Source organism: Mya arenaria, chromosome 5 (genome assembly GCF_026914265.1).
Source record: "Mya arenaria isolate MELC-2E11 chromosome 5, ASM2691426v1".
Taxonomy (NCBI): Eukaryota; Metazoa; Mollusca; class Bivalvia; order Myida; family Myidae; genus Mya; species Mya arenaria.
The window spans coordinates 38913689-38933653 of record NC_069126.1 but is presented as its reverse complement, the minus strand read 5'-3'; the positions used below and the strand labels follow the sequence as shown (position 1 = coordinate 38933653).

General features: G+C 36.1%; 1 protein-coding gene across 13 annotated transcripts in view; it reads right to left on the bottom strand.

The window, feature by feature from the left end:
* Positions 1 to 19965, bottom strand: part of LOC128234750 (CLIP-associating protein 1-like) — a 126087-nt gene that overhangs the window by 57847 nt on the left and 48275 nt on the right. For 10 of the 13 annotated variants that reach the window (XM_052949219.1, XM_052949223.1, XM_052949220.1 and 7 more), the window contains 7 exons: positions 8081 to 8248; positions 4676 to 4717; positions 2813 to 2880; positions 1693 to 1785; positions 1318 to 1463; positions 715 to 850; positions 263 to 333 (listed from right to left, as the gene is read on the bottom strand). In XM_052949219.1, the coding sequence (XP_052805179.1) occupies positions 263 to 333; positions 715 to 850; positions 1318 to 1463; positions 1693 to 1785; positions 2813 to 2880; positions 4676 to 4717; positions 8081 to 8248 (724 nt within the window). Of the gene's footprint in view, positions 1 to 262; positions 334 to 714; positions 851 to 1317; positions 1464 to 1692; positions 1786 to 2812; positions 2881 to 4675; positions 4718 to 8080; positions 8249 to 11783; positions 12274 to 15243; positions 15349 to 19965 lie in introns of those variants that run through there. The other 3 variants (XM_052949232.1, XM_052949231.1, XM_052949222.1) reach the window with 3 other exon arrangements.

Below are 19965 nucleotides of genomic sequence, written 5' to 3'. Positions count from 1 at the left end.
GGAGGCAATTCATCATTAATTCAATAAATATAAACAAGCAGCCATCGGCGACTACGATGCTTTATTTTGTAAAACAACAAAAGGGAAAAGGCACAAAATACACAAACTGCGATCAAGCGCGAGAATATCCCGCATTAATCTGATTTGGATGCGATTTGAGCAATTTTTATGCGAGAAATCGCGGAAATCGCTTGCTAGAATTATCCCTGCCTCAGGATATTCAACTAGAAGACAGCAGGTGTTCAAATAAAAGCATCCTTACCTGCGGATTATACTGGCCTTTGAGGACAGGTTGTTGGTGATGATTGGGATGAGGCGAGAAGCAAATGTGTACTGAAAAATATTAAAAACAATCGCTATAGTACACAATTTAACATATTGATTCCAAACCAAACACAAGAACATGAAACAGATCACATCAATGTCTTCAGTCTCCCATCTTAAGAAGGCAAAGCAACAATGTCCTTTTTTCCAATGAAATGTTTTGTATTTTATATCAAAAGGCATCATGTAAAAAAAACAACAGAAAACACATTCAAGTTCAAGGTCTTCATGAATACAAAAGTACCAAATGCTTTCATTTTGATTGCATATGATGTGAACAGTAGTGTAAATCACACAATACATACTAGTAGCTCAAAAGAGTTGTCAAATAACTTAAGTGAAATAATATCTAACCAGTGAGGATTATTATTCAAAGTTTTTAAGTCTTACTTGAAGGATGAACCTGATGCATGTAAGGCCGGAGGTGGCCATAACTTTGGCACTGTTTGGAATGAGATTGATGAGCACTGGCAGCAAGGTCTCTGCACTGTGGTCAAACCTGCTGCCTAGCTGCTGGGAAAAATACCTGCAAACACATAAACTTGGTTAACACATCATCCAATTGTGGTCAAACCTGCTGCTTGTAAAATACCTGCAAAATTCATCATAAACTAGGTTAATACATCTCCCAACTGTGGTCTGGCTGCTGTGAAAAAAAAACCTGCAAAAAAACATCATTAACTGTGTTAATGCTTCAACCTATTTTGAAAGTGGTATAGTAAATGTTACTTGTATAATTATTTGTACAGAAAAAAATGTGCCAAAAAATGGTCAAACATCCTTGAATATCCGTCCTTGAATATCTATGTCTCTAAGAAATAAGGTCTTAGCTAAAGTTCAGGGGCAAGAACATATGTTTTCATGCTTTCAAAAAAAAATATACAGAACAGTCTAGAAAAGATGAATCACCCCTTATACCACCCAGAATTCAGTTTTAGAGCCTGTAGAATGAAATAGGTTTACGCATTATTATACATTTGACTAAAGACATACCCTACAGTAATACAGGCTTCTCGTACAACTTGAGACCGGAGGTCCTTCACTGAGTTCATGAAACAAGGCTCCAATGTTCGCAGGAATGGGTTAAAGTCATCATAATCCATTGCACCAGCTACCATAATCCCTCGCAATGTCTTCAACTGAAAGCATATAGTTACAACCCCCTCAAACAGGCATTTCTAATGACTATGCTAAAACTGGCAAGCACTGCCAATGCAATAAATGATGATTTTGTGAGCAATGCCCAGCTTTTAAAATCATTGTTTTATACTTGATTTAAATCATTGTAATAATGGTGCAATGTCAACAATTATTATGAGAAAAAGATGTCACCATAGGCAATAAGAAGGCTATGCCCAGCAAACTTACAGCCTCCACACGTTTCTCCCAGGCTATGTTCGTGTCAGACAATGTGTCTTTGCACTTGGTCAGGTGATCTGTGAGGTCGCGAGACGAGAATAGCTGAAATATGGCAACATTCAATTTTTACAAAGCTGATAAATAATCCACTAATCCAGTTGAGACACCTGCAAGTACATTTAACACAGTGTGTATAACAGGATGTTTACATTTGAGACACCTGTCAGTACATTTAACACAGTGTGTACAACAGGATGTTTACAGTTGAGACACCTGTCAGTATATTTAACACAGTGTGTATAACAGGATGTTTACATTTGAGACACCTGCAAGTACATTTAACACAGTGTGTATACAAGGATGTTTACAGTTGAGTCTGAGACACCTGCAAGTACATTTAACACAGTGTGTATAACAGGATGTTTACATTTGAGACACCTGTCAGTACATTTAACACAGTGTGTATAACAGGATGTTTACAGTTGAGACACCTGTCAGTACATTTAACACAGTGTGTATACAAGGGTGTTTACAGTTGAGACACCTGCAAGTACATTTAACACAGTGTGTATAACAGGATGTTTACAGTTGAGACACCTGTCAGTACATTACACACAGTGTGTATAACAGGATGTTTACAGTTGAGACACCTGTCAGTACATTTAACACAGTGTGTATAACAGGATGTTTACAGTTGAGACACCTGTCAGTACATTTAACACAGTGTGTATACAAGGGTGTTTACAGTTGAGACACCTGTCAGTACATTTAACACAGTGTGTATAACAGGATGTTTACAGTTGAGACACCTGTCAGTACATTTAACACAGTGTGTATAACAGGATGTTTACAGTTGAGACACCTGCAAGTACATTTAACACAGTGTGTATAACAGGATGTTTACAGTTGAGACACCTGTCAGTACATTTAACACAGTGTATATAACAGGATGTTTACAGTTGAGACACCTGTCAGTACATTTAACACTGTGTGTATAACAGGATGTTTACAGTTGAGATGCCTGTCAGAACATTTAACACAGTGTATATAACAGGATGTTTACAGTTGAGACACCTGCAAGCAGATTTAACATAGTGTATATAACAGGATGTTTACAGTTGAGACGCACCTGTACTCTGTTCACGTCCTCAAACGAGCGCACAAAGAAGTCCTCATCCACTGCCCCTGTACTTGAACCTGGAACACGAACACCAAACACCATTAATACATGTGTAGAAATGCTACATATTTATTGCTTTTCTATCACTTTTGATAAGATTAGCTATCAAAAATATGTCTCTAAAAGGTGTGAGCTATACAGGTATTATTACTATTAACCATGAACCATTACACTATAACAAAATATTTCAATAAATTGATAAATGAAATAACTGAATAAAACACAAAACAGTATGCAAAAAAATACAACACATGGACAAATTGTTTAAAAACACTATATCATAAAACTGCTAATTGAACATCTTTGTGTAGACTTCCAATACAATGTTTAAATAAAAACATATTAATAACTAGAATAACTAGAATTCCGTGGAAAGGAATGTGTCATCTGTCTGAAGCACCCATCATAGTCAAACCAATTCAAACAGCAATTCTAATGTAAAAGGATCATTTGTAGTCAACTGAGAACTTGTCTGATTATCATGCACTCCCTGTAACAATAAGTAGCTGTCTGTAGGATTATAAGGGGCAGAACTCTGGAGTTACTGAGATGATTTCCCTACAATTAAATTGAATGAATTAATATGCCAATAAACCTGTCAACAAGTTTTATCATGATTGGATGAAAAATACTTAAGTAATTGTCAACACAAGACATAAACTTACTATTTTTTAACAAAAAGGGGCATAACTCTGAAGTAACTTGAGGTTAATTACACCACGATCGAACTTAACCACAAACACTGTCACCAAGCTATATTACAATAGGTTTATTTATTATCTGCATATTGTTTTGCTCTGGCCGCCCATCGCCGCAACCAATGCCTACATGTCACTTTTTTCAAGACCACAAAACAAGAGCGTTGTGGATCAAATACCAACGCTTGTCTGTGGGTTTTTATCTCACCATATCTCTGGAAATTGTCAAAGCCAAAATTATGGACCTTGCTGTTTCATTAATAATTTTTGAGTTGTGGCAAACGTTAAAGTTTCTGAACATCGGGCTCGGACATGACACAACAGATGGGCTAATAGAAAGTATCATATTTACTCTTAATGACAAATTAAACCTTAGAGCCTGAACTACAGATGTTGCATATAAACTAAACTGAAATATAAAACGTTTGGGCTCAAAAGTATTTCCCAAGTCAGTTACATGTGTACCTGCTGTTCTGGGAAATCTGAATCAAAATTTCTACGTGTTTTTGCTGGCAATTCTTTTTATGGCAAATTACCAGATACTTCTTGTTACATACATAATTGTTAACATGTAAAATCAGATTTTGAAATTTATCAACATAATTTAAGCTAGCAATGTTCTATCATGTTTTGCCCCTTGCAAGCATAGCAGACCAACAGCATGTGACCACTATTCTACCATGTTTTACTGAAGGAAAGCCTGTATGGATGTTGCACAGTAAAACCATCTGGTTGGCACAATAAGTGAACAATATCCACTATTGCAGGAGTTTCTATTCAAAGCATTTTTGTAAAACATTCACCCAACCTGATTATTAAGACTCTTTGTAATAAATATTTAAATTGCTCAGAAGAAAACTTGGATTTGTTGTAAGAAATTGTTTATAAAATAATACCTTTTACAAAAGCAGAAGCGTACAGAGTAAAGTAACGATATCTTGTTTATTTAGTTGTTTTTAACGGAAATTATAAAAGAAAAGTAATTGTGTATCGATCATTTAAAACTAAATTTTTAGTTGATGCGTCCATTTTATTCCCATCCAGATATTTTTGAGTTCGGTAGGGTGCGGTGTTTTACAGTGCTGCTGCGATGCAGTGGGGTGGAGGTTTTTACCTGGTGCATCTGCTGACTTCCTCCGGAACGACAATCTTGATGCTATGTCACACAATGACAAACATGTTAGTGGGTCCATTCTCTTACCCCAACACAAAAAACTCACTCAAGATACATCATAACCCATCACATGTAACAGTAAGTATTTTATTAAAATCACTGCATGCAACCTGACTTTGTCTACTATATGCTTGTACAAGCCCAAACATCCCTTCCATCAGACATGTTAACAGTCACGGGACTGGACTAATCTAATAGTTAAATCTAGAAAACAACCCCACTCTACATGAAATACTTGCTTCTTTTATATGGGGCTTCTGCTTACACACAGGTAAAATAACCGTTTTACCAAATTATGCACATTGATCAAGTAGATAATGTTAAACTGTTGAGCTGTGCAGATAATTGTCAGTTGATCACAGATACAGGTAAATATAGTTCAATTTCCTATCATGTAATATTCTGCTAATTTTAGTTTTTGCCTTGAAACAGACTAAAAATCAATTTGCAGTTGAATAAAAACAAGTTATATCTACTAAATGATGTAACAAGAGGCCCAAAAGGGCCTATGCTCTACTGGCATGGCTCTTGTGGTCATTTTCAATCCAGAGCATGTACGTATGAGTAATAGGCAACAAATATATAGTTCATTTTTGTGTTTGCCCAAGGGGCATAATTTGAAATGTTTTGCTAGAGGGTCATCATATGATGCTCCACAACAAATTTTAAAGGTATGCCTTGTGGTTTGAAACAAGAAGATTTTGAAAATATTTCTTAAATAAGTCTCTAGGAAACTTGTGACCCCCGGGGCAGTGCCAGTTTTGACCCAAGGGTCATAATTTGAACAACCATGGTAGTGGACCACTAAATTAAGCATTGTTCAAAATAGCAAGGGTCTTCATAGCTGTTTCAGACAAAAAGGTTTTTAACATTTCCCAATTTAAGTATACCAAACCTGTGAACCCGGGGGCATGGCCACTTATGACCCCAGGGGCATAATTTCAACAAACATTCAAAAGCAATTGTGACTTTACATGTAAAATTGGCTAAAAATCGACTTCGCTCATGTAGACTTGGCTAAAAATAGACTTAGCTAAAAGTAACGTTTTTTTATACTTTCAAGACCCATAATCTAGACATGCATGGGTGGATCTAGCTAGTTTTCAAAAGGAACTGAGCTTTAATGGATATCTAAATACTGTACAAGTTTCATCCAGATACAATCAAAACTAAAGACTGTATTGTGTTCACAAGCAATTGTTTACAGACGCACAGATTTTTTTATACTTTCAAGGCCCATAATCTAGGCATGCATGGGCGGATCTGGCTGGTTTTCGAAAGGAACTGAGCTCTAATGGATATCTAAATACTGTACAAGTTTCATCGAGATACAATCAAAACTGAAGACTGTATAGTGTTCACAAGCAATTGTTTACAGACGCACAGATTTTTTTATAATTTCAAGACCCATAATCTAGGCATGCATGGGCGGATCTGGCTGGTTTTCGAAAGGAACTGAGCTCTAATGGATATCTAAATACTGTACAAGTTTCATCGAGATACAATCAAAACTGAAGACTGTATAGTGTTCACAAGCAATTGTTTACAGACGCCCGGACGCACATACTACGTACACATTACCATTGCATAAGCTATTCAGGCCTTTGGCCAGTAGAGCTAAACACTGAAATTGTCTTCTTGGAGAACCAATAACCAGATATATACACCATATACACATTTATATATATAACGCCTCCAACATAAATGACGCAACGCCATTGGTCCAGGACTGGTCAAGCGGTGACCCCATAGTTTTTCATATTGGGTCACCAAATTTATATCGTACCAAAATGGCGTCTTTTTTCTAATTCCTATGAATAAATGAAACATTTTAACAGGTTGTCGACGTGATATATACCTTACAGGGTTAGTATGTGACCAGATACGGGATATAAGATGCACGAGAGAACAATATTCGGGTTCAAGCTTAGCTCTCATCTGATATGATTTCCTTTGCCCCGTATATCCCATATCGGGTCACCTACTAACCCCAAAACTAATAATAAATCACCCAGATATGGATACACTCATAACCGGAACTATATACACATTTATACATATTGCCCAGATATGGATGCACTCAACCAGAACTATATACACATTTATACATATTGCCCAGATATGGATGGACTCATAAGCAGTGACTTTATATTCATCGTTATTACATATACAACAATCAACTAGAGCTATCACAGTTGTGATCATTACCCCCAATGACATCTGAACACAGGAATGGCTAAATGTCAAGTTGTGGTGATTGTGGAACAAAATGGCAGATGCACAATTTCCCATGCTGACCAACATTTCCATGAAGTTTCATGAGTGAAGGTTCAATATCTTTGAGCAATATACCACAATATAATTTTCAGGCATTTTTTCCTTAGTTAAGGGCCATATAAGTAAGCCCTTGTTGGCCCAAGTGAAATGTTACAATAATGGCAGGTGCAAAACAGCCCATGCTGACACAAAAAGTGTTATGTGTAGGTAGAAAACTAAAGTAGGTAGGTAAGACACGACATTTTTGGAAGCCACTAGACAGCTGCCAGTTATACCTATCTGTGGGTATAATGCAAATATCATATGGAAAAAAGTTGTATGCATGTGTCATACTATGAAATGTACTATGTAGAAATAAACAGATTTTACTTTTATTTAAATTCAATCTTCATATATATTGTACATATAAATTATAAGAAGCTTAGATATAAACACTAGTAAAAGGCGTCTTTTTGTTTTATCTCTTTCTGTAGATACTTATATAAATAAAAGCACAAGTGTTCCTGTTTGCCATGTATGTGTACCAGAAGGGTTCCTGTTTGGCATGCATGTGTACCAGAAGGGTTCCTGTTTGGCATGTATGTGTACCAGAAGGGTTCCTGTTTGGCATGTATGTGTACCAGAAGGGTTCCTGTTTGGCATGCATGTGTACCAGAAGGGTTCCTGTTTGGCATGTATGTGTACCAGAAGTGTTCCTGTTTGGCATGTATGTGTACTGGAAGGGTTCCTGTTTGGCATGTATGTGTACCAGAAGGGTTCCTGTTTGGCATGTATGTGTACCAGAAGTGTTCCTGTTTGGCATGTATGTGTACCGGAAGGGTTCCTGTTTGGCATGTATGTGTACCAGAAGTGTTCCTGTTTGACATCACCCTACTACTTTCAGCTAAACAACAAATTATATTCCACTAAATATACCCTTTTCCTACTTCAAACTTCTAATAGTAACAATGGTGAAGTAGAATAATACATGCTTTAGTTTTTTCTTAATAAGTTATTGATAAACTAAAATGTCCTCTGCATTTATACAACACAGCAGTTATTATAATGTGAGTGTGACAGTATCCATACCTGTAGCTGATGCACTCTTGGAGAGTGTGAGCCCACTCTTGCGTCCGAGTGAACCTGTGGAGCATGTGGAGCTTGCTGAACTAGGAACCCGCTTTGACTTGAGCACTTTGGTGGTATTGGGCCGGGCAAAGTCCATCTCGTCCTCAACGCGCTCACTCCTACCAGGACCTGCAAGATACACATACACCATGATAACGGCTGGTTTATGGTCAACATACCAACATGTATTTGACAGATTATGCTTTCCCATCAAAATACAATATGCTTCTTTCAATATTTATTTTCAACATAAATATGAAGACACCATTAACAAGTTTTGAGATACGAACATTTACTAACTTTTTCATTACAATAAAAATGTCATTTTATCAATTTCAGTTATAACTTGTAAATAAAGAATAGCAATATCTCCTGTTATGAACACTATTAACTAAACCTGTGTAGTCAACATGTACCACAAATGCTCACCAATATTGTTTTATGCCCTTATATAGTATAGTTAGTCCATATGAATAATGCACTCATATCTTGAAACAATAATGATCATACTTCCTTGTATGTGAAAATATCCGAACTTTCCTTTATTCAAATCATCTTCAGACAAATTCACTTTAAAAATGACCTACAAAAAATATCAAAATACTTTCATATTAAACACAACCATATTTCTATTTATTCTTTGTATTAAACGATGTTTCAGAATGACACAGTATCAAGTGTGTTTATTGTTTACAAGTAGATTGACCCCGGTGTACAATTACAGTGGTCACCTAAGTATATTAGACCATTTCCAATTAAAAACCAGTCGGCCGTGACTTCAGTCTGATACATCTGTAATGGCAAGTGTTTGCATAGTCTTGTATGTAAATGGCTTCCTCAGATAAATAAACAAAAGATATATCATCTTCAACATTACACCATTACAAAAGCTTTTATCAGATGAAAGTTGTAATAACATGAAAACAAGTTTTAGATAACTACTTGACATCTGTATCATTATTCCAATGTTTGTGATGATTTATATTTCTTTTGAACTTCATCAAGCAAGTAAAAGCATAACTAGGACAACAACCATCTGACTGCAACCTGGACAAATGACCTGAGGGTCAGTGATTATATAGTATACCTCTCATTATCACATTATGTTGTGTCTGTCAAGGTTTATAAATGATACAAGCCAGGGGGTTAAACAAGAGGAGATAGAATGGTACAATAACCATATCTCCCAGATACAATAACCATATCTCCCAGATACAATAACCACTATCTTCTAGATCTTGCATGTTCAGTAGAGCAGGGGCAGCAGAAGTGATAGGATGTGGGATGGCATGGGGTGGACGAGGAAGAGGGTGCAAGTGACTTTTGCATATTTTCGCTCAGTATCTATATATATATAATAGTAATGATCAGTGTAGTCTGCACACTTGTCCATGCCAGTAACACAACATGTTGTATTTTATCGAAACACAAGCATGTGAAATCATTCGATGACAAACAAACCTGAACTAGCCCATGATTGCAAACTAAAACTGTTTGGTTTTGATACAAAACAGAAACTATTTGCTTTAGTAAGTGTGTAGAAATGGGCTGGGAGCTCAGGTTAAATCACCCAATAACTTGACACCCTTCCTGCAGCAATGAATGTAGCATTCAGTCAATTCTGTGTGTTTAATTCTGTTAAAAACCTGACTGTTGTTGCTGAACTATAAATACATTTTGGTTTCCCAACTTTCCTTAACACAATAGCGCATTAGTTTGTTACATGACTTCATTAGTCACATCCCCCTCTAGGAAGATTTTGATGCATGCATAGGCAATGGAGGGTGGAAAGATGAAACAAGAAAAACCTTGTTTGTTTTTTCCATCCACAGAAAAAGGCAGAGTAAATATGCAAAAAAACAAGTGTCTGGTATATAAACATCTATGCTACATTATCGATTGATGCCCAATTTACATAGACGCAAGGTGACAGGCGTGCAAAAATATGAATGATTGCAGTGCCGACACTGCTATAAATGTACTACATAATGTTTATAACTAAACTGCTAAATAATAATCCACATGAAGGCTAATTAGTATTGAGATAAATTTCATTGATTGGATTTGAATGGAGTTTAGTCAATTAAATGACTACGTTCATTCCAATCACAACCAGATCCAGGACACTTTGATTTTTTTCAAGATACCTCAAGAGATGATAAATGCAGGCTTTCTAACAGTGCCTCATGATAAATTACAGCCAATTTCAGAGCCATTCTAAAAACATTTCAGAGATAAAACAGGATTTTTAGGACTTTATTACAGATATTTAGGGCTGCTCCAGAAACCAGTGACCTCTGAGAAGTTGAGACATAACCAACCACATATCATATTTCAGGTCAATGTATGTCTACCAGTACCAATAGACTTCAGAGTGAACTTAAAAATCAAATCTTTGTACACATAACACACAGCCAGTACCTAAGCTGAAGCTATACAATGATCCACTGGATGCATTCTTCTTTATAAGAGCTGTTTATTATATTTTGTACTTATTAAAGCATACAAAATGTTTTTTATCTCCTTTTCAGTGGGACATACATGCCATATTTTCTGGAGACCATTCAGGGGGATTTGTTCAGAAAGGCTGAAATTTAGGGGGATTTTGGTAGTATTCAGGGGGATTTTTTTAGCAGATTAAAGTTGGTGAAATTTCAAAGTATTTTTAGACGCAAGTACGAAAAATGTATTCACATATATTTTGGTATGAAAATCATACAAAATTATTTTATGTCATGATTTATCATATTCTTATGATACACTGTCATGTCATACTGTAATACTGTAAATTAAATTTACCTTCCTCCAAAGTCTTTTAAAAAAATTCTGCTTAATACTATCAGCTCTGCTGACGTTCAGACACTAAGAGAATGGAATGAATATTATTAATTTCTTCCTTTTCCAAAATAGTAATATTTCTTTGCCTTTGATCATTACTTCAAATTAATTGATCACTTGTTCAAAGTTAAGGTTTCTTTTTGGCATTTATCAAACCTTTTTAAACTGTAATTTCACCCTTGATGAGTTGTTTCTTTACATTCAGTTTCACTCACATACTGTGGTTTCACTTTGTCATTGCCTGATGAAAAATCAGCCTTTAATATAATAACTAATGTTGAAGAATGTGTATTCACAAGTTCATGATTTATATATGTATAGAAGTTGCTTAGTAAAAACAAATTTTAAGTTATTGACCAGAGCATTGGTCATGTCAGCCTTTTTTATATGCATTATGTAATTATGCTCGCAAAAAACTATATATTATACCCCCCAAAAATCAATATAAAACATGATTCTAATGTCACATGATTTCTCAAACTTTAAGATACAACATCTACACTAAGATGTGTCCTCTGATTGATATCAAATTTTGAATATCCACACACTAAAGTCTTATTGGTTGAATTTTAAAAAATAAAATGGTTTCATTTATTTAGTCTTAGAATATTCCTGGTAGATTGAACCAAATTCTGGCTTCAACAACACAAATGCTTATTTGAACCTGGCCATTTCCTCCAATCCTGGCTTAATTTTGGACAATAATCAAGTAATAGCAACAACAAAGGATGATCTAAAACCCAACAATTTTACAAATATCTGCATAGCTGCCATGTATATACATCAACTGTCAACCTGAAGTCAATTCTGTTGTTTTTCTGAATACCTTTGCTGGTGGAGGAGACGAGAGAGCGACATTTCTTGATGATTTTGTCTCTGAAGCTGGCCATGATGTGTGGATGGATGATAGGCACCAGGAACAGTCAGTCGGGTACATCACTCACAACAGGCACACGTACACCTTAGTCACAGACACACACTCATCCCGGTCTCGTGTGATATACAACTGATATATTCTTCAATACATTACACACTCACACGAAGGTATGACAGCAGACACACAAGCATGAACACTTCACAGTTTTCTACAACATTCTATAACATCTTTTATTCAACCCATGAAACTGAGTCTGTTGTCTTTGTTCTCTGAAAGCCTCAGTTCAAGTGTATTCCAACAACATGATAATCAACATTCCAAATTTTCCCTTCTTGCCCTAATTTCCCTAGCTGTAAACCAACAAAATTTATTTTCACAATAAACTCCAGAAATCCCAATATGCTAGGTACAACAGCCTCCTGATCCTATCAGCAGTGTAAGGTTCTTTGTCATACTGGTGCTTCCAGCTGTCAAGGTAAACATACATGGGGGCTGGTACATGCATTCAGACACAGCCATGATAAGCTTCTATGGCTCTCTGGCCTTGAGTCACCTGGCGGAGTATGCCATTTGCTGAAACATTGGCTGAAACCTGCACTCACTGCAGGTATGTACATAGTTGTACATTTTTAGTTACAACAGAACTAGCTGGATTGTATCTAATTTCTAAGTCTGGCTTAAATTATGTTTGCTGTCTGTGAATGATATTACTGAAAAAGCAAGAGTAGTGAGTTTCAAGTCACTATTTTAAACAATATCTTACCTATGGCCTTTGCCCACATTGCTCGCAAGCTCTTTCACACAAGTACCTTTTGCAGACATTGCTTGAAAGCTCTTAAACACAAATGCCTTTTGCACTAAGTGCTTGAAAGCTCTAAAACACAAATGCCTTTTGCACAAAGTGCTTGAAAGCTCTAAAACACAAATGCCTTTTGCAGACATTGCTTGTAAGCTCTATAACATGAGTGCCTTTTTCAGACATTGCTTGTAAGCTCTAAAACAAATCACTATCAAAAAATCTTTTTTTGGCAGATTATTTAGCACAGGTGAAGTCGTTAAAATTGATATGCATTCTATTCATTTGTAATTGATTCACTTTTGACATCAAAATTGCACTAAGTTGCAAACTATAAAAACTCATACTAACACATAGAAATTAAAATAAAACATTGACATTTTTTTGTGGAAGGGACATTTCATTTCTGTGCCTTCGGGATCTCTGAAAAATCCAGTTAGTGTTAACCCCTAAAAAGCCTTCTGGATACCTACCTGTCCACCCCAAACCCTGACTTGCCCCTAACACATAAGAACATACCATAACTACAGCAGGGCAAGAGTCTCTAATTCATGATTTATATATATCACAAGATTTAAAATTTGCCAGCTTGCTATAAAGTTACAGCACACATGAGCACTTGTACAGCATTAGTTTCTTCAGTTGTCTGATTGGCACCACCACTCTACCCATTGGCAAATGCAATATCTCTGTCACTGGCAATTTGCTGTTAACACACACTTTTTCTGTTGTGTGAGCTCCATAAAGTTTGCATTGCTCCAAAAAGCATTCTTAAAAAATAAAACATTGCCATGTGTACAGGTACAAACTATATTTTGTATCAGTGATAGATGTTTGAAACATGCATATAACAAGATGTTACATATATTATTTCTGCAACATCTACATTCAGGCCAGCCAGCATTCCATAATAATTATCTTTGATCAAATTTTAAGAACTGAGAAACCAGAAAGACCAAGAAAATCCTTAAGCAAACAGAAAAAATGTGGACAACATTTAGATTATCAGTAATCAACTGCTTTCACTGGAAAGTTATCAGATTGGATTGACCTGAAAAGCCCCTGATTGAACAACAGTTGATTGTGAAAATACAATCATTTAACAAAGCAAAACATACAAGAAATTTCTCTATCAGAAATGACAGACATTTGTTTTTGAATAAGAAAGACTGATATTTCTTAGAGTCCTAACAGTCATTGGGACGATGGTCTTCAACAAGGGAGATAATTGTGTGATGACACTAAATAAGGAGTTCCATAATGAGTACTTGTTTTATCTCTGCCAGTGGGCAAGATAAGAATTTCTACCATAGTCCCTAATGGAACTCCTTTTATTTTTTATTGTCTTTACACAATTACCTCCCTTGTTGAAGACCGTTGTCTGAAGCATCATTGAAACCTCGTCTTGAGGCAATATTTAAAATCCAAATGAATTATTTCTCGCTTCAAATGACACCATAAAAAAAGGTTTCACGCTGCATTCAAGAAATAATGCTGCACTCTCCTCAGAACCATTTAATGAACGATTTGACCATTTACATAATCGGAACCACTGCGCACATATCCATGACAACCATAAATTTCACATACCTTCATAAATTATTTTCACTACTCACAAAAGAGTTCCAAAGAATTTTTTTTTCTTCCTTATTTTGTTTAACTGAGGTGGTAGAAAAAGCATCTACTATAGCCACGTGTGTAAGATAGGTTCATCCCAACCCTGGCACAGGATGTTCTCGGTAAACCTCGCTTCCGCAAAACACACTACGCTTGGGTTGGGATGAACCTCTCTTACACTCTCGGCCATGGAAGATACTTATAATCTGAAAGGATCGTAGACAAATGACTATGACAACCATTTTTAGCCCACATTTTCCATTGGTTTTGTTTCCCCAAAAAACAAGATTTGGAGCTATGTATAACTAATTTAAATCTTTTAGCATAGAGAAAACCCCAGGTAGGCCTTTTTCCCTGGAAACATGCACAATTCAGTTAACACAGGAAATAAGAGCACATAAACCTGGAAACTCCTTGTACAAGTTTAATTGTTGCCACATGGGCAAAATCACGGGTTTTTTTCAACCTCATTCTGAATACTTGAGACATGATGAGTTTTTCAAACTAAAAATGCTGCAAGGAGAATCCCCTGAAAAAAGGAGTTCATGAACAAATCACTGACACTTTTAAGCAGATTCATGCTGTAAACATCCATTGTCCACTCTGGATGTATTTGGATGATTATCCATTGTCCACTCTGGATGTATTTGGGTGATTGTCCATTGTCCACTATGGATGTATTTAAGTGATCATCTATTGTCCACTATGGATGTATTTAAGTGATCATCTATTGTCCACTATGGATGTATTTAAGTGATCATCTATTGTCCACTATGGATGTATTTAAGTGATCATCTATTGTCCACTGTGGATGTATTTTGGGTGATTATCCTTTGTCCACTATGGATGCATTTGGGTGATAATTGCAGCATGGTAAGCAGCACATATATATAAATATATATTGTATTTTTAACATAGTAAACATAAGAAACAATCTACACGGTCAGCAAAATTAAACTGCAATTAAACATTGAAATAACAAATTGAACAGCTTACCGTTTACAGATCTGAATCATTTGATATCCAATTGAAGTTTTCATTCATAACAGATAATGGGGAAAATGAAAAACAAATTCCACATGCCCCAATATAGGAATCATTGAAGGCTATTTAAAAAGATAAATGTGTAAATAATGCCAGAACATGATATGTATTAGTAATGAAAAACCATTCAGCCATATACTGGCATATTGAACAGGACATTTTATCAAAGTTGGCAACCATTCAAAGCAAAACTGGTATTCCAAACAAGAAAAAAACGATCCTTTAAACAGACCTCGTATTGTAAAGGGTATGACCGTAAATAACACTGCTGTGACAAATACTGTATCAATATGCACGATTTAAATCTAATCTTTCAAAATAAACAATGGTAGGTTTAAGGGATCAAGTTGGTTACTGCATTGCTATACCACAACCTTGTCAATCAAGGAGAACCTCTTTCAATGACATTTTTATGTATGAAAAAGTAGTGAAGTTTAAAATTTGTGTTCATTATAGTGCGAAATTCTCTCAGTTTATGGCCAGCCTGCTGGACTTAAGAGACACCTCTATTGATGAGCATCTGAACTCCTACACGATATGCCAGGAGTCTGGAACGAGGCAAAAGGTACCAATCCAGCGTACGAAATTCGAATTTGATTCCACTAGCCCATTCGGGCTACCAGATAGGAAATTTTACTAGCCCAAAACCAATTTCACTACCCCAAACTTAAATACTATAAAGTATCACTTGTTCATACTAATTTTTGGAAGTTTAAATACGATACCACAACGATTCTGATCATCTAATAAGCACGCTCATATAGTTTCAATAAATGTTCCCCAATCTGAACAATGTGTCAATAATAAATTATAGTCATACATATATTAGTGTTGTCATCAAAAGTTCAGTAACTAATAATGTTTTCAAAAAGGTGATAAAAAGAGAAAAATATTTTCTGAACATATCAATTATTAAATGGAAAGAATAATGCATGTACTTAAAGTTCCGTTATCCAATGCATCCTTGTCAAATCCGATATCCACCAGCGATTGTGCAATGACATTTTTCTCTTTTCAACTTTCAGTTTCACTTTCAAGTTTCGGAAGAAACAACAAAAATATATCGATGTTTATATTGCCAATATTCCTATAATTGTTCTTTAAAATAAATGGCAAAGCAATTCAAAGGTATAAAATAGAACCTTACTGTATAACTGTACACTGACAACGAGTACTATTTCCGACAGTTTTCCTTTAACTTTGATTAAATTTGTCAGGAAGTAAACGGGCACCTGTTTTCTGCGCATTTAAGACGATGTTTGTAGAATGTTTATTTTCTGTTCGCATTAATAAATAAAATATATTTAAACGAAATAAATAAAATATCAATGTTGATATTGCTATTTTAGCATTGTTGATTTGCATATAGTCATCGAAGTTGTCGAAACTGCCGATGTTATCCGTTAATTTACATAATGGGCGGAGTTACTGACATCATAGAGTTTGACGGCTGCTATAAATAGACACACTTACTGGTTAGAACTGATCGATAATAACTTGTCACTTCAGGCGTTAATCAATTTTGACATGTCTTTATATTCATTGATTAAATAAACAAACATTCAGCACATGGCTTGAGCCCTGAATCGCAGAGCATTTAGCTTTTTGATCATTGTAAATTTCGGGAATCAGACTTCACCGTTGTCAAGGCGACTTAGTCGCTCCATTCGCCTTGAAGGACGCATTCTTGAATAATAAGGTTTTGCGTATAAAAAATACGATGTGTTACGCGTTTGATTGGTATGTGTTTTTTCACATTAGGAAAAAACGGTAGCCCGGTCGGGCTAGTTTCTGTGGAAAAGCGGTAGCCCCAGCTGAAATTTGGTAGCCTCAGGCTATCGGGCTACCGCGAATTTCGAACACTGCCAATCCATTTAATAATCTGCTGGTTCAAAAACCAACGAAGTGTAGGGCTCGAACCTTTGACCTCCCAATCCGTAAGCTGACGTCCTTACCACTAGGGCCAAGGAGGTGGGCAACATAAGTTGTACACCAGAAGAGACATAGTACTGACATCTATTCACAGGAAAATGATAAGATATGTAATTAAAATCTTAAGTCTACATTTGTGGTAACAATATGTTTGGAATACATAAAACACACCACTTTAAAGTATTCCAGTTGTTCAAAGAGCTTTTGGTCATTTCCAAAATTATGTCAACCTGAATCTGCCACTGAACTATCAGGCATAAAACTGTTTTTTTGGTTTCTGGTTATCCAACATTCTAGGGAGGATTGTGCATTTACAAGATGCATCAATCACATTTTTAAGACAAAAACAATAAAAACATTTAAGTCCCCATAAACCTTAAAGTCACAAAATAAATTATTATTTATTATCATCAAATTATAAACATCTCAGAACATTGCAATTAGGAGAAAATTAGTAGAGCCAATTGTAATTTTATGTAGGGTCAGGTACTTACCTCAAACAATCACTATTTGTACTCACCATCTTAATCAAAGTAAACCATTATAGCAGCTTTGTTTAATAAGAATAAATGATGAATAATCAGATGAATAAATTATTTGATAAACAAGATTATTGGCCAAAAAAATGACATGGGCATGATTAGGCAGTCCACATATCCTTAGTTGACAATGACTGAGCAACATTTTAATGGAGTAGTGAACTTTTCAATAATCTTTATCCCTTCTATAAGCCTTAGGCAAGTCAGATATCTACATAAAACCTTACCAGTTATTCTTGCAGCCATTTAATTCACATGGACTTCGGTTATTTTCAACGTTGCTTTACCTTGTTTTAACAAAGGTCATGTCATAACCCTACATGGTACAAAGGTCATGTCATAACCCTACATGGTACAAAGGTCATGTCATAACCCTACATGGTACAAAGGTCATGTCATAACCCTACATGGTACAAAGGTCATGTCATAACCCTACATGGTACAAAGGTCTTGTCATAACCCTACATGGTACAAAGGTCATGGCATATCCCTACATGGTACAAAGGTCATGTCATAGCCCTACATGATACAAAGGTCATGTCATAGCCCTACATGGTACAAAGGTCTTGTCATAGCCCTACATGGTACAAAGGTCTTGTCATAAACCTACATGGTACAAAGGTCTTGTCATAACCTTACATGATACAAAGGTATTGTCATAAACCTACATGGTACAAAAGTCTTGTCATAACCCTACATGATACAAAGGTCTTGTCATAACCCTACATGGTACAAAGGTCATGTCATAACCCTATATGATACAAAGGTCATGTCATAACCCTACATGGTACAAAGGTCTTGTCATAACCCTACATGATACAAAGGTCTTGTCATAACCCTACATGATACAAAGGTCTTGTCATAACCCTACATGATACAAAGGTCTTGTCATAACCCTACATGATACAAAGGTCTTGTCATAACCCTACATGATACAAAGGTCATGTCATAACCCTACATGGTACAAAGGTCTTGTCATAACCCTACATGGTACAAAGGTCTTGTCATAACCCTACATGGTACAAAGGTCATGTCATAACCCTACATGATACGTAGGTCTTGTCATAACCCTACATGGTACAAAGATCATGTCATAACCCTACATGGTACAAAGGTCATGTCATAACCCTACATGGTACAAAAGTCTTGTCATAACCCTATATCATACAAAGGTCATGTCATAACCCTACATGGTACAAAAGTCTTGTCATAACCCTACATGATACAAAGGTCATGTGATAACCCTACATGGTACAAAAGTCTTGTCATAACCCTACATGATACAAAGGTCATGTCATAACCCTACATGGTACAAAGGTCATGTCATAACCCTACATGGTACAAAGGTCATGTCATAACCCTACATGGTACAAAGGTCATGTCATAACCCTAAATGGTACAAAGGTCATGTCATAACCCTACACGGTACAAAGGTCATGTCATAACCCTACATGGTACAAAGGTCATGTCATATCCCTACATGGTACAAAGGTCATGTCATAACCTTACATGGTAAAAAGGTCATGGTTTAAGTAATGTCATAACCCTACACGGTACAAAGCTCATATTATAACAGTACATGGTACAAAAGTCAATGTATAAACAACTGGGTGCAACCATTGACATAATGCGCAGGTATAACATCAATTGTAGTGTAATGGCACCACTGGCAACTTGGTGTAACCATTGCCATATTGCCTTGATATAACATCAATTGTAGAGTAATGGCACCACTGACAACTAGGTGCAACCATTGACATATTGCCCGGATAAAGCATCAATTGTAGAGTAATGGCACCACTGACAACTAGGTGCAACCATTGACATATTGCCCGGATAAAGCATCAATTGTAGAGTAATGGCACCACTGACAACTAGGTGCAACCATTGACATATTGCCCGGATAAAGCATCAATTGTAGAGTAATGGCACCACTGACAACTAGGTGCAACCATTGACATATTGCCCGGATAAAGCATCAATTGTAGAGTAATGGCACCACTGACAACTGGGTGCAACCATTGACATATTGCCCGGATAAAGCATCAATGGTAGAGTAATGGCACCACTGACAACTGGGTGCAACCATTGACATATTGCCTTGATAAAGCATCAATTGTAGAGTAATGGCACCACTGACAACTAGGTGCAACCATTGACATATTGCCCAGATAAAGCATCAATTGTAGAGTAATGGCATTAC